This window comes from Epinephelus lanceolatus, chromosome 11, assembly GCF_041903045.1.
Source record: "Epinephelus lanceolatus isolate andai-2023 chromosome 11, ASM4190304v1, whole genome shotgun sequence".
Lineage (NCBI taxonomy): Eukaryota > Metazoa > Chordata > Actinopteri > Perciformes > Serranidae > Epinephelus > Epinephelus lanceolatus.
In genome coordinates, this window is record NC_135744.1 from 21,443,080 (window position 1) to 21,459,152 (window position 16,073).

General features: G+C 39.6%; 1 protein-coding gene across 3 annotated transcripts in view; it reads right to left on the reverse strand.

The window, feature by feature from the left end:
- The window catches only part of gabra3 (gamma-aminobutyric acid type A receptor subunit alpha3), a 151,392-nt gene that overhangs the window by 101,184 nt on the left and 34,135 nt on the right, over positions 1-16,073 (reverse strand). For all 3 annotated transcript variants that reach the window (XM_033644299.2, XM_033644308.2, XM_033644291.2), the window contains one exon: positions 497-603. In XM_033644299.2, the coding sequence (XP_033500190.1) occupies positions 497-582 (86 nt within the window). In that variant the 5' untranslated portion in view covers positions 583-603. The remainder of the gene's footprint in view (positions 1-496; positions 604-16,073) is intronic.

The following is a 16,073-nucleotide window of genomic DNA, read 5'->3' on the forward strand; positions in this document are numbered from 1 at the left end:
CTCTTTTACGGCCTAATTTAGGACAAGGTGGCATGAGTTCTATTTTAATCCTGGTCAAAAAATGAAAGTCACAGTGTTGTCCAGGAAGTCCTTGAGTGCAAAAACTATCTACTGAAACTACAAGAGTGAAAAGAGAGAATGTTCTTTCTTTGGTAATTCAGTGCTCAAGGTTTTCCCTGGCAGTCCTGCAGTTGTTTTGTTTTTGGTCAACACCATTACAGAGGTCTGGTTATTTCATTTGCCAAACTGACAGTCACAGCTGAGGCCATTTCACTGTGTAATAACAAAAGACATTTCGTGCCTTTTCTGTGTATTCAATACAAATGAACTTTAGGTTCTAATGGTGTTGGTTAGATTACAATGTCTGCAGCAGCAGCGAGCATGATTAATAAAGGTATAACGCATCACCAAAACATCGACGAGAGGGACGGAGCCAGGGGAATGAAATAGGTGGAGAGGAAGGACGACGGTAAATAGAAAATACAGTGTGTTGTACCTGGCTTCAGGAAGGAGATTGAGGAGCAGGAGGAAGATCCACAAGCCCAAGTCCAGTGATTTAGGCTTCCAAAGTGCGGCAGCCATATCAGTAGAACCAGAAGACTCCTACAGGAATGACAGAAGAGTGAAAGGGAGATGAGGTCATACATAACTGACGAGCACTAGCAAACAGCTTATGAGTGACTTGAGAGAACGATCTAAATATAGCTGAGCAGGTAAATGCCGACGTGACTGACATCAAATGGTTGTACTTTATTTCTAATCATTCAGATAAGACTCATTTATAGTGCAGCACCCTGCTTAAACCGCCTGCTCTCATCTAGTTTACATTTTTGATTGATGTGATTGATGGTTTCGGTTTGGTCTTAAACTGATGCTGACATTTTTATACCTAACAGCATGTGGCTGTCAAACACATCATGTTATGAGTCTTTTTTATTAAGTGACGTAAATCAAATGGTGATTAAAAGAAAATACGTGGAAAAAAGATTGTTTGTCATGTTTATGAGACCCTCAGAGAAGGCATGTGGGTGTTTTTACAATAGTATAAAGCAAGTTCAGCCTAACATGTCGCCGACAAACCTACTAATCAGTGTAGTAAATAGAGACAGTTTGACGGTGTCTGTCTAGTTTACATTACTGATGTGATCTGTACTGCACACGTTTGCTTTAGTCAACAGTTTTGGCTTCACTTGCAGACTTACAGACATTGCTGCATGTTCTTGGGAAGTCTGTGAGTGCTGTGGGCTATCCACATCCACAAGTCATCCAGTCCACAAGGGACCTTGAGGTGACTTCCTGCTGACTCCCAGAGAGTCTGCATGAGTGCAGACTTCACTTATTTAATTACCCAAAATTCAGTGCAGTTCAGGCATGCAGTTTTAGTTTTTCCAATCGCAGACCAAAACACAAAACTGACTTTTTTGAATGTGTAGAAATAATACTGTATTTAAAGGTAAATGAGTCATGTACTCCTAGGGCTGGGCGATAATAATTATCCCGATATAATCTTCATCGATAAAGCCATGATGAATCGTCCATAAAGTTAAACCACCCATATGCCCATAGACGGGGGCGGTAATGCACAATAATCACCAGTTTCCACCCGCCATTAACCAGAAGAAGGAGCAGCAGCAGCAGCAGCAGAAGATGAGACCAACATACATACATGCGTACATTAACATTATTACATTACAGAAACATTTTACTCCAAACATTCTGTCCAAAGAGTTTAACATGCTGACCAGAGTTGAGATTTTTTGTCTATTGTTTTATTTACTGACACTATTTTGATTCTTATTGTTTTCAGTTCACCTTAGATCTGTGAAATGTTCCACTGTTTGGCAAGTGTTTGTCATGTTCTAAAAATATATTATAATTTCAATCACAATTGACCATCTAATATCTTAAACTTTCATCCAGGAGCAAAAATCAGCCTTTAAACTTGATAATTATCATAGATATTATCATTATCGACTGATGTGAAATCTTTTATTGTGATAATATTTTTAACCATATCAGCCAGCCCTATGTTGGCCAGAAATATTTACCCAATCATGATACAGAAATATGTAGAAGTATAGGCTATAAAGGTAATCAAAATATATTTTATTATTACAGTGTGCCCTATAAAAGCTGTGCAGTGTAGTGCCAAATATTTAGAGTATGAAAAAAGGTATTAATAGTCAGGCCCTTATTTACAAACATTTTTACACTTGAATTTGTGTAGACTATATGCTATATAGGTATGTATAAATATCATTCTGTTCTTACTCACAAAAAGCAGGGACAGATGAGCAGATACTATTCCTCTCGAGATCAGCTCGAACATTTGGAAATAATTTTATTATGTCTACAAAATCTCTGGCAATTGCTACTTACACATTTTAGTGACACGGGAAGATAACAAATGTTCACATAGTGGTACATAATCTTTCAGTCTTCATGCTTCAGGGTGCTTTTAGACCTAGAGTCGTCTTGCTTTGGTCTAAATCAGGGACTAATTTTGTTAAAAAATTGCACAATTTACTTGAGTTTGTTCGTGTTCTCACAGCAGCATTTACAAGTGGACCAGATCAAATGCCTTGCGCGAGAAAGCTGCTCTTGATTGGTCAGAATTTCCATGTGGGAAAAATCCAGGAAGTAAACAAAACGTTGAATAAGAGTACACTTGCAAGATACAGTAAATCTGACTCTTTCTAATGTCAGAATGGAGGGTCAACTACGCAGGATGATTTTAGCGCCGCTCATCGTGGACTAAATTGCTGTCATTGTTCATTTTAGTCAAACCATACAGTTTGATGGGGTGTCGGTGGCTTAGTGGTAGAGCAGGCGCCCCATGTACAAGGCTGTTACCGCAGTGGCCCGGGTTCGACTCCAGCCTGTGGCCCTTTGCTGCATATCACTCCCTCTCTCTCTCCCCCCTTCACGCTTGTCTGTCCTGTCAAATAAAGGCTAAAAATGCCCAAAAAATATCTTAAAAAAAAAAAAAAAACATACGAGGCGCGGCTCCAACTAGAAAACAATGTGTTGATGCATTGGATGTGCTGAATGTGCATATTAAGGCAGTACAGGAGGAGGTGCACATTAATAATCCTCCAGGACTGTAACATGCTCATGTTTAACCCAAACAATGTGTCATGTTACTGCAGTTGGTTCAGATCGAGGTTTGATGAACCGCACCAGAGTTCGTTTGTAACCGGACTGAGACCTTCTTGAAGAGGTGGTCTCGGTCCGGTTGTTTTGGTGCACACCCGAGTGCGATTGTTGTGTGCACACCTGCCCAAACGAACTGCACTTCGACTGAACCGAACCAAACAGGGCAGGTGTGAAAGTGTCCTTTTTCTTGATGCTTCTCCTTTTTTAGTTTTTTTATTGAAACTTTTTTTTTTTATTATTCATTCTGTGGTATTAGGAGGGAGGGTATGGCAGTTTGTTTCCAAGTCTAAGTAATAAACTATGCTGTTAAAAAAAAAAAAAAAAAATGCATAAAGTGCAGTTCTCCCCACACACAAGTCATTTGTGTACAGTCCCTAACTTCTCTATACCTATACTTTTTAACTGTTAGCATCACAGATGTGGGCCTACATAATCAAGTCTAACTGGAACCAAATACATGAAATATTAAATCTCCCACCTAAATATCCTTTCACCAAAATAAAGCTGAATATTTACTGTTAATGTCATTCATACATTCACTGTGAGTGCCTGTGTCCATGCTTCCACCCACAGGACTCTCAGTAATCATTAGAGATGATGCAGAGTTTGAGTAGCACACTTAACGCAATTTGACCAAACACTTGCGGAATAAAACATCACATAAACCCTGGAATAAACACATTATCCAGCAGTTCACAGTCTCCTTCTTCCTTATATCTCCTCTCTATTGATGTTGCATAGCGACCGCATTCCTAACTCTGTAATTATTGGTAATTATTACAAGACGGTTGCAGTCTGGCAATTTACAGAAAGATTAAATGACCACTCATTAAAAATGCATGAGCTCAGAGTGCAGCTTGAAAACAGCATGGAAGATGAGGGAAAGGAAGCCAAATGTCTGCAAATGACGGAGGTGCAGCACTTGCCCGGCCACTCCTGCACACACGCGTGTAGTAGCTGTGTCGTACTAAGAAGGCTTTCATGTTGCCTTTGTGAGAATCAGCCTCCCTTTTATTGCCAGTGTACAGACGGAAGATCAAACACTTTCTGAGGGGCAATCACTGTTCTGTGTGCCACTGTGGAGCACTGATCATTACAGGAGGAGTAAACAAATAGAGTGGATGCAAAGACACACTTCAGGTTAGTGTTCAGATGGGAGGCTGCACTAATAATTCCCTAACTCGTGACCATCATTCTGCTCTACGTTTGTGACGAGTGAAACCACTTTAAAAGAGCTGTCTGAGCATCAAGTAAAGATCCACATCTAGTTAGCCTTAACGCTGACATTGATGCTCATGAGCCAAAGAATCTGAGTTAAAAGCCAATTATTTTAAAATGTATGTATATGTGAGGAATTAAAACTGCTGATTTCTTGGCCATTTGTAACCCGAACATATTTTGAGGTGAGCAGAACCTTGTTTTCTTCTCATTCAGATTGAAGGGTGGGTCCATCTGCATTCTATTCTGGGTTTTTTGAATACCATTTTTGAGGTTTCGAAGCTTCAGTGAGAATTACGCCAAATATCTGATGGTTTGACAGGACACGGAGTATAATAGTAATCAGTCATATATGCTATTCAACCACCTGATCCGGTTCAGCCTTTGCACTGCTGCGTGTGTGTGTGAGGAAGAGTGATAGAGAGAGAGGCAAGACAAGTTGGACTGTTGCAAGCCGTGTTTCTCTAAGTTATTAATAACTCTGAACACTGTGGGTCAGGCCGAATCACAAGATGCAATTCGTCTCACCCATTTCTTTTTCTCATCAGACAGCCACTTTAATTGCTTGAGGCAGGGTCAGCAACTGCGCTGACAACACTGGCCTAACCTGTGTCTGGCACTTGCCACTTCCTTTCAGTTTCCTCCAGCAGGTTACTGGTAAAAAGTAAAACAAAAAATGAAGCATTCAAATGCTGATTTGGATGCCAATTACCATAGCAAACCATTGAAGCTTCATAGCTTTGAAGCATTAGGGTCAGCCCTAATTTTGCTTGCCTTTACCTTGCAATCAGATAGTCTTTCTGATGGGGGCTTTAAGCCGTTACGTCACTTTCTTCAGGGCTACCAAACTCCTTTGGCAAAAACAGTAATTTTACCTGGCAAAATACAGGAGTTGCTGGTCTACTGCTGCCTCTATCGGTTCATCAAGTTATTGTGTGATTTTCTGATCTCAACTAACGTGGCATCTGCAGCAGTACATTGCTTAGCTTCCATGCTGCTTAGGGGGTTAAAGGAATATAGCAAATTTGGAAGCTCAACAAAACATGATTCTCAAAGGAGACTAAGCTCCATCACAAAGAGACAGTTCATATGTCGCAATGTCATCATGCAGAAACCTGCACCAGGTCACTTGGAAAAACTGTTTTAGGCCTTGTTTATATGGCTACCGATACAAATAAAAACGGATTTTTATTTATCCCGTATAAAAAAAATTCCGGGTTTACACGATCAGTTGTGAAAAATATATCCGTTTACACGAAAACGCAAAAACGGCAGCTTTTTGCTGCTATTAGCATGCCAGGCCAGTAGGTGGCGATACGGCGTATGTCAAACACCATAGAAGAAGGTTCTGCACATGCACAGTTATTTGTTTTCCTCTTGGCGCTAGTGATAAAAACAATGATAAACTACATTTTAACCTTATGTAGCATAGTTAGCTGCTATGCACTTACTAATATTGGGCACAGCAGAAGTCTTTGTGCGTCGATGTAGCAGTGATGTTGATGCAGCAGTGCTAAGTTCATTTGTAAGCTCGTAAGTAGTCCCAAAAGTGCTAACAAAACGTAAACAACCTGGCATATATCCACCATTGTTGTTGCCGTCAAGGAAAACGCTGGTTACGTGTAAATAAAAGGTGCAAACGCAAAGATAAATACCCATTTTCAGAAATATACGGAACTGTATAAACAGGCCCTTAGAAGGGTGTGAGAAAATAGCTTTTGACACGAAAACGAAGGTACTTCATTTGGAGTATGATACATAAAGAACACTACTGGGAAGCTACAGGATGATTTAAAAACCTCAAATAATTAAATAAAATTATGGACCCGCCTTTTAAACAGCTGTTGACTGCTGACCAAGGCACACCAAAGGATAAGCCAAAATCTTTCTCTTTTCTTTCGGTGGTAGGTCGTCTTCACTGGTGCTTTGTTGTAATTTGCTCCAAACAATGAAGTGATCCATTGTCCCATTCACGGCTATTTCCCTTTCAATGATCTCATCCCTCACACTGGCTGCCAATCAAGGTTTTTGTTGTGTCACACACAAAACGGTTTCTCCCAAAAGGTTTTTTTTGTAATTATATTATATTAAATTTTTCAGCCAGAGTTTGCCTCTTTATTGGGAAATGGGTGCGCACAACATACTGATACAATTAAAAAATCATTCATAACTTTTTGTTCAGGCCCAGTTGAATATTGCAATAATAATGTATGGTTATCACAATATCCCACGGCACACCTGGATTAGCATCACGGCACACAATTTGAGAACCACTGCTCTATAAAACTGCAATCAACTATGGTGTGAAAATGGCCACACCGATCAGACAATAACTTGATACCAAGAATGAAAACAAAACAAAAAACGTTCCTGGAGAAATGGCCACTGGACACTAGGGGTGGGAATCACCAGACGATACGATGTTATCATCATACTTAAGTCACGATACAATATTATTGCAATTTTAAGTATGTTGCAATATGCTGAGTATTCTGATAAAATATATTGCGATATATTGTGTAACATCTGTTTTATCTTATAAGATAAAGTTTCCAGTCTGTTCATCTCACTTAAGTCATTTTTTTTGCAGCAAAATGTATCTAGTGGACTGAAAAAGCAATTGATTATATTGTTCTAGTAGGTCACCTAAAGCTTAATTTGTATTTGTCATATTCATAATTAATATAATTAAAAAATCAATACTTTGCCACACAAAAATATCGCAATACTGTGCTGTGTCTGTGTTTTTCCCCCACCCCAGTGGGTACTAGTTCAGACAAATGCTCACAAAATGTTTCCATCACTTACAGTGTCTGACCAAGCATAAAGAAACATGTAAATCAGCAGTTACTTATACTGTTAGCTTTTTAAAAAATAATGTATGACACATGTTGACAATCTCAATCAATGCACTTACAGGGGATTTGACAGGAGCCAATATACTCTGACATTCAGCTCCATAAATCCAGCAGCCACGGAGTGTTATTGATGTAAAAACATTTACAGTCATCGTTATTAACCTGTGACTGAGTGTCCTTGCAGCCATAAATAAAGCAGCCATCCATCTATTTTCTATGCCATCAACTGTCCTCCTTTGGCTGAGAAATACTAAAGTGAGTTGGTTCTGTAACACAGATCATGACGGTTCCATTGAGTAAACGTGTAAGCATTTTTCCGAGAGAAACAACTATTAGGTTAATATGCCAGTATCCAGGTTATTTCACTTGAGCAGCCACTTTAAAAACTAAATTGTGAATGCTGGTTGAATGGAGTACAGTTCATGCAAATTCACTCAAATGCTATTTTTTTCCTAATTTCAGCCTTCATCTCCCTTTCAACAGATGTCAAGCTCAAGGGCAGACCAAGTCCCAGACTGTGTCAAATTAAACCACTCTTGTGTTGCCTGACGAATGCTGGTAAACAGCAGACAGCTGACTTCTTAGATGTTTTTTTTCTTTGCACATATCATATCAGGCATCAGTGTTTTCAGACTCCTTTCTTTTCCTTTCTCTCTGTCCATTTTGCAAAGCGGGTTTGTGCTCAGACAACTTCTGGATCGTTATCTATTAAACATTTTATGTTCCCCATAAAAGCTACAGATGCCCTCTGGTGTCAGCGGTATCATTTCCTTGTCTTATAATGTCTGTCTGGAAATTGCATAGCTAATTTCCTGACATATTGCCACCTAGTCGAGCCACTTCCACAAAAATGTCTTGGATGAATAAATCTTTGAGCATAATTTAATTCCTCTATGCCCCGATGTTAAGTCACAACGCAGTGTTTCACCACTGATGGTCATAGTTTGTTGTACTTGAAAGGCAGGATGAGATCTCATCCTCTTAAGAGACGCAGCACAGAGACCAATAGACTGATAATCTGGGTGTGATAATAGATGGTGATTTTTTTCCAGCTGAGGCTCTTCTTTAAGGTCAAGTTCTTTTTTATCATTTAGTGATTTTGAAAGGGTTATACGCTTTAATCTCTACCCAACTTGACAACTGTAACGCCCTCTATGTTGGTGTTAGCAAGGCCTCCCTTTCATGCTTACAGTTGGTCCAGTGTGCTGAAGCTTGTCTTTTAACAGGAAGTGAGAGGGCAATTTCCCGTACTCACCTCCATTCACTGGCTCCCTGAAGGACTGATTTGAAGATTTTATAGTTTGCCAACAGATCATTAAATGGGCTTGCTCAAGCCTATCTCTCTGACCTTTCACAAACACACGTCCCATCAAGGTTACTCAGATCCGTTGTCCAGTTGCTTCTGGTTTTCCCTAGATCAGTCTCCTTTGACCTGTGCATTGTGAGTTAGTCCTTTTTGCCTCTTCTTACACTGTAGCCTTCATAACTGTCCATGTTTCCAGACAGGCTGCAGTGCCTGTGTTTATGGCATCCCGGACGGTTCTGGTAATCTATGATTTCTGGTTGTGAGGTGATTTGACTTTAGTTTTGGGTACAGCTGCTTCTGCTGTCTTACAAATTAAATCCAACTCTGACTCCTGGCTCTCTTGGCTCCATCTCTCACGTCACTGGGGGGATGTGTCATAGTTTATTTATGTATTTTGATCTCAACAAGATGGCCACATGGTTGCTCCTCCCGAGCATGGGCAGTGCTGCTCTGCAGCTGCCTCTGAGTGGCGTATCGCTGTGATTTAGGGTGTTTTATTCCCCTTGGTACAGGGAGAGCAGGAATGGGACAGCACCTCACATTCCCACAGTTGACCATAAAGCACACGCCTCTTCCTCACCAGAGTCCCCTGCTTTGTCAATCAGCATATAGGAAAAAGGTCACCTGTCTGAGATATAGCCATGTTTCAATGAAAGATTTTACAGTTCCTGATATCTCATTGGAGACTAATGGAACACAGAGGTTATCTAGTTTATTATCAAACACCTGCACGATGGCTAGCAGGATGCTAGTTCGGCTGGTGCCTATCTTTTCCATCTTTCCCTCAATGTTTACATTTGAAAACATCATCCTGGCTAGCTAGCAGAAATCAGCAGGACTTCACAGACTGGTGAGTTGATTTATCCCGATAAGTGGTGCGCAACCACACTTCACCACCATCCTGTGCTAACCACAAAAAGCACTACAAACTAGGGCTGTTACCATTTTTACCATATTACCATTTTACCATACCATTTTTGGGCCTTCATTGCTTCAGGGACAACTACCTGGGGATTTATGAAGCTTTGAACTTTGCAGTCATTATTCATAAAGTTTGTTATTATTGTAATTCAGTCAGGAACACTTGAGTCAAAGAAAACTTTATTATATACGTATTATATTTGGCATTATGGCTCTGCTCTGGGGCCTCTCTGCCTTTCCTCGGGCCCATGCAGAAAACCTCTTCCACGCGCCTATGTGGAAAGCTTTAAGGCCGAGAGAGCACACCTCTCCACCCTCACATGTGCCTACGTGGGAAGCTTTAAGGCACAGAGAGCAAACCTCCCTGCCCTTCCACATGCAAACAAGGAAAGCCTGAGGCAGACAGAGCAAACTTCCCTGCCCTTCCACACGCAAACAAGGAAAGCCTGGCTCAGAGAGAGCAATCCTCCCTGCCCTTCCATGTACCTACATGGAAAGCCTAGGGCAGGGAGAGCAGCAGCAAAGACCCCCCAGGAACAGAACAGAGCAGCATCAATGACAAACAGAAATGTCATTCATAAGACACAACATGAAAAGGAGGAGCTGGGGTGGAGGCAGGTTGCAAAGTAGCTTGCAGAGAAAGCAGCAACAGTAGGCAGGCCAGAGCGGTTTAAATAGGGCACCCTGAATGACATTCACCAATTGTTTGCATAGAAAGGAATCATGTGACCTATCAGCTGACTCCCTTCCATCAATCAGCTGCTCCATCAGTTGACTGGCTGTTTGAGATCATCTGATGTAGCTGGGATGTGAGCTGAGCTTGATATTGTGTCCTGCCTGAACTAACGCTATGCTCAATTTATGAGTCTAACGAGAGATGAGGACAAAAATCAGACTTCAAGAATTTTCTTTTTTATTGAAGTGAAAGCTGCTACAAAATGTGCAATAATCACATGAAATACATTATAGCCATACCCAGTAAAAACAAATTTGCTCATCTGTAGGCCTATTAACCAATGAATAATTAAATAGACTGCAGCCTATGCAAATGTTGAATAATGTCAGATTACTATTTCTTATTTCATGGGCTATTTGGGATTTATGGATGAATGCCTACATGATTAATTATTTAGTAATTTATGAAAAAGAAGCATTACAACACTGATTTGGATGTTGACTACTATGGCAACGATACAAGCCTTGATGTTTTGAAGCAATTGGGACAGATCTACCACCAACACTTACCAAACATACATAACTGCATAAACTGAGCATAAATTTTGCGTTGCTGACAGAAAGGTGCCTTAAACATCTGTGCCTTCAATTTAGGTTGAAGCTCAAGGGAATCTGCCTTTGCAGTTATAGCCCTTGAACTCTTGAATGAGTTGCCTCTGCATTAGGCAGGCGCCTACACTGCCTGTTTTTAAATCCCATCTTAAAAACACATCTTTATTCCTTTAGCTTTTACTTCAGTATGAAAATCGCCTCATTGCTTTTATGAGTCAATTGTCTTTTGTCTTTTAAACTCATCCTTGTATGTGTGTGTCAACTGTTGTTTCAAACATCATCATAAATAAATCTGGAATGGATAATAATGTGCTCAGTAGACAAAAAAGTAAAGTTTCAAAGGGCTAAAGAAAAAAAGCCGAGCTTTAACATTCTTATTAGTCAGTCCATAAACCCCATCGACTATCACATTTCCTATAGGATCTCTATTCTGTTGTGTGTATTCGCTACATGTCTCCTCAACACAAGCACCAATTAGAGCTGCAGTGAAAAATCATCCAGAAAGCTCACTAGACACGGCACTCTTACAAGTGTCAACAAATTCTCTCCGTAAGAACAAGGCAAACAGGCATTAAAAGACTGGCTGTCGGCCGCCGTCTACAATTCTGTACCCGATTTACCAATACCTGTCATGCAAATAAGGGACTCAGGAGTCCCTGGAGCTCAGATTGCGCTTGAAACAGAGAATATGAAGGAAGGAGAAAAAAAGACATGGTGCTTTTGTTGGCAAATTAAAAATAGCTTGCCTAAGGTGACAGTAAAACCCTCTCCATTTTCCACTCTTCTAACATTTGTTTTCACTTCTACTGGCAGTTTGTTCTTTTAAGTGCAGTGAGTAATGTAATCACATTTGACAGAATTAAAAGGCTATAAATGCCTTTGATGCAAATTAGCTGAATAATCTGACTGGACGACTGTGCTGAGTGATTTGTTAAACAATAAAGATAATAAGTTGTAACATAAGCAGTGGCAGCGCCTAGTTTCCTCCCAGAAAGATGTCAGTTCGGGACAATTTGGTTCTTCAGTTATTTTTATAGGCTGGCAGTCAGTCATGACCTAAAGGAAGCTGAAATCCAAACTGTCACATTATGAAGTTCATGGTATGTTTTCTATGCAAATAAATCCCACTGGTGCAGTTAGTGCACAGGGTGTCAGCTAACATCCAAAGGAAACTGTGGACCTCATCAGCCAATAAACACTGTCGACTGCAGTAATTGTTGAATTTAGGACACATAGCCATGTAATCCAAGTGGCTGTTCACTAAAAATAGCCTTAAATCCTGTCACATTTGGTTTGATGTGACAGTCATGCACTGAGCATCTACCAGTGATCTCTGTGCACCGTAATTCAAGCATGTACGTTAAAAGAATTTCAGACTGAAATATTGTTGGGAGATATTTGATTGTATTCAGTGAAACAGTAGGTCAGTCATTTGGCAGGAAGAATAAGAAGCTCCATTGTTTATCACAAGCTAGTTAGAGCCATTTAATTGTGTCAGAAACACAGATGTAAGTTGGAGAAAAAAGGACAAGAGGGGTATGTTAATGAAGATGGAAACATTTTCAAAGTCGCTGCTCAACTGAAACAGAACAGTCAGTGAATAACACACCCACACAAACAATGGTTCAGTTCAGTTAAAGAGTAATCTCTCAAGACAGAATGTGCAATTTACAATGTAGAATCTGTCGGCAGCCCTGTGTGAAAGACGACTGGGGGGTGGGGGGCTTTGAGTCTGAACGATGCTGCACTTTAGCCAATCACAATGGAGGGGGCGTGGCTGAGATGTGCAGGTGTCCCCAGGAAATGTGTACATACAGAAATAGCAAGCTCCGCATCCGTAGCGGCTGCTCCACCCAAAACACCATCTCGTCAACGTGAAAAAAAATATTTTTTTCCAGCGGATGTCTGAGTTACAACATGATTTAGCTAACTGGAGTAGTTTCATGTCGTATCCGATAACGGGAGGCTTTTAACAGATGAAGTCCTGATGTTAGCTTTGCTAACTGTCCCTGTCAGCTGCAGCCACTGATGCTCTCTAGACATCGTGATTTCCCATAACTGAATAAATACCACACATAGCAACACAAAACTGCTTTGCTAGCTCAATCATGTTGTAACTAAGATATCTGCTGGAAAAACTATTTTATTCACGGACCGTTTATTGAGTTATTACCTTATTTTTATACAGTTTATGGTTATTACAGACACCGCTAACGGCTAACGTTAACAGCTAACGGTTAGCCCAGCTAATCTACGATAACCATGTTATTACTTACAAAACGTGCACACAGAAATAGTAACATTTGTTCAATCATTGTGTTTATAGACTTAACAAACATCAGATTAGTCTACACGGTGATATAGTGACTTGAAAAATGTGATATATAGCTAAACTCTGCTGGTTTTCTACCCGAAGTATTTGTAAACAACACAGCGATTCCCTGGGGGCACCGCCAGAAGTGAAGGGCGTGAGCGATCGCTGAGGCCCCTGCACTTCCGTTAGTCGAAAAACTCCGGGCTGTGCCTCCAGAGGTAAAGGAAGAAATTTTTTATTTATTTTTTTTTACCGATGGATTTCCAGATTGGTTAAAGAGTCACTTGTAGATCAGTGATTGCCAATGAAACCAAATTTCATAGACTTTTTCATTGGCATTTTTCTCATTTACAAACCTATTCTTGGCCTGCTTCCAGCATATTCATGTGTGTACAATAAGCAAAAAATTGAAAACAGCTATGCTCTCTGTTCTCAGAACATGTTTTAATTGTCTGTACCAAGGGTATGTACAGAGTTTGGTAAGCGAGCATTTATGTATGCAGCTTCTTATACTGTATGTGGAATCTTCTGCAGAAGGACCTAAAGTTGCACTCTTTGGTTCCCCATGGCCGTTTCAAAGCACTGTTGCAGGATTTTTGTATGCCAGTGTCAGGATGTATCGTTGGCTGGTCATGTGTAGTTGCTGTTTTTTGGGGTTTTATGGGTAATTTCTAGTATATATTATTATAATTTTTGACTCTTCCTTGTAATAATCTTATTTTGTGTTTTATATTGTGTGTTTTAGAGCTGTACATTTTAATTCTTTATTTTTGTTCTATAATGTCTGTCTGTAACTTATGTTGCAGAGATTTTTAATTTTTTTTCTAGTTGAATAAAGGTTTAATAAATAAATAAAACCAGGGATAAAAAACATTATGGATAGACTGTGGAAATAGCTAAAAGTAATAGATAACAATTAACAACAACAATTAAAATAGTTGGTTAAAAGTAACACTAATTTATAAATGGCGGAAACAGCTAAACATTACAGATTAACAGTTAAAAATGGACAGCTAAAAGTAATGGGATAGATGATAAATTCATGCATTAAGTTGAAATAGTTAGCTTAAATTAATAAGATAGATGATAAATTAGCAGACAAAGATGAAATAGTTGGCTAAAATTCCTAGGATAGATGATGAATGGACAGACTAAGTTGAAACAGTTGGCCAAAATTCATAGGATAGATGATAAATGAACAGACAAAGATGAAATAGTTGGCTAAAATTCCTAGGATAGATGATGAATGGACAGACTAAGTTGAAACAGTTGGCCAAAATTCATAGGATAGATGATAAATGAATAGACTAAGTTGAAACAGTTGGCTAAAATTCATAGGATAGATGATAAATGAATAGACTAAGTTGAAACAGTTGGCCAAAATTCATAGGATAGATGATAAATGAATAGATTAGTTGAAACAGTTGGCCAAAATTCATAGGATAGATGATAAATGAATAGACTAAGTAGAAACAGTTGGCTAAAATTCATAGGATAGATGATGAATGGACAGACTAAGTTGAAACAGTTGGCCAAAATTCATAGGATAGATGATAAATGAACAGACTAAGTTGAAACAGTTGGCCAAAATTCATAGGATAGATGATGAATGGACAGACAAAGATGAAATGGCTAAAATTCATAGGATAGATGATACATAACTGGACAAGACTGGAATAGTTTGCTAAGAGTAATACAATAGATAATAAATGAATGGATAAAGTTGAAATAGTGAAACATAACAGGATAAATGATCAATGCATAGAGCTGAAATAGTAAACTAAAATGACTGGATAAATGGTTGAAATGTCAAGGTTGTTCCTCTAAAAGCCTGTGCAAGCTTTGGTGCAGTTAATTCACAAATCAATACATTTTTAGATCGGTTTTTCTCACAAGTACTTTCACACTAAATTCGAGTAGCACACACTGAAAAACCAATGTATTTTATTTTCGGGCCAAGGTTGATATTTCTGAGCTTTCGCACCACAATCAATCCCTTTGTGCCTTTACTGAGGATTATAACACAATGCGGAGGCTAAACTTTTTTTATGCCTCTCAACCTTGACAAACGCAGAGCATGCCAGGTCCACTCTCTGTCTTACCTTCACAAAAAAAAAAAAAAAACAGGGATATACAGTACATTGCACAACTGTTTACCAGAGCAAACTCAAAATCACTGAGCATTTTGCCCAAAGGAAACTCAATAAATTAGCTCACAGTTGCTGCGGCTATACAACAACTTACCTCAGGTAGACTGCCAGATGCTGTTCTGAGGCAATAGGGTCCCAGTAGATGTCACAAATTTGCATCACTAGTATGAATAGTGTTCAGTGTGCAATGTTTGGAGGTGGCTATCTGGCTTTTTTGTCCTTTAGCTGTCATTCAATCACCTGAATACTGACAGCTTAATTGTATGAAAAGAGTATCTACTTTTACCGGTGTTAAATAACATCTGGTTCGATTGACCATATTTGGAACATGGGTGTTGGTGTTGATGAAGAGGTACCTGACATTGGGAGTATGTACCACCTCTGACAAACAAGGTTGGGATCTGTGGTGGTAGATAACACCCTGCACAGGGAACACAGGTGTACCTAATGAGCAGGGACAATTTTTCTCTCTGTTTTGGGACCATGGGCATGAGCATTATTATGATCATTAGGCCTCATCACTGCCAAATGATCAATGTATCGCGCTGCCAGGCAAAACTGTTTCCACCAGGAACCGTCGCTATTATGTTATGCCAGTGATAATTTGTCAAGATTTAGGTTCATTCCACACAGACATGTAATGAGAGTACAGTGGATCCGTTATGAACACAGCACCACATGACAATAAGCCTCTGTTGCTGTTTGGAGGGCGGAAGAAAGATACATTCCACGCTGTCATTTTCGTCTCGCTGTGCCAAGCTTTGGCTGACAAATGCTCAGTCTAAGTATAAGGTAGTGTTCACAGGTGCCGAAAGAAACTATAAAACTGTAGAATAAAACAGCCCAAGTGGCCCTGATAGTCA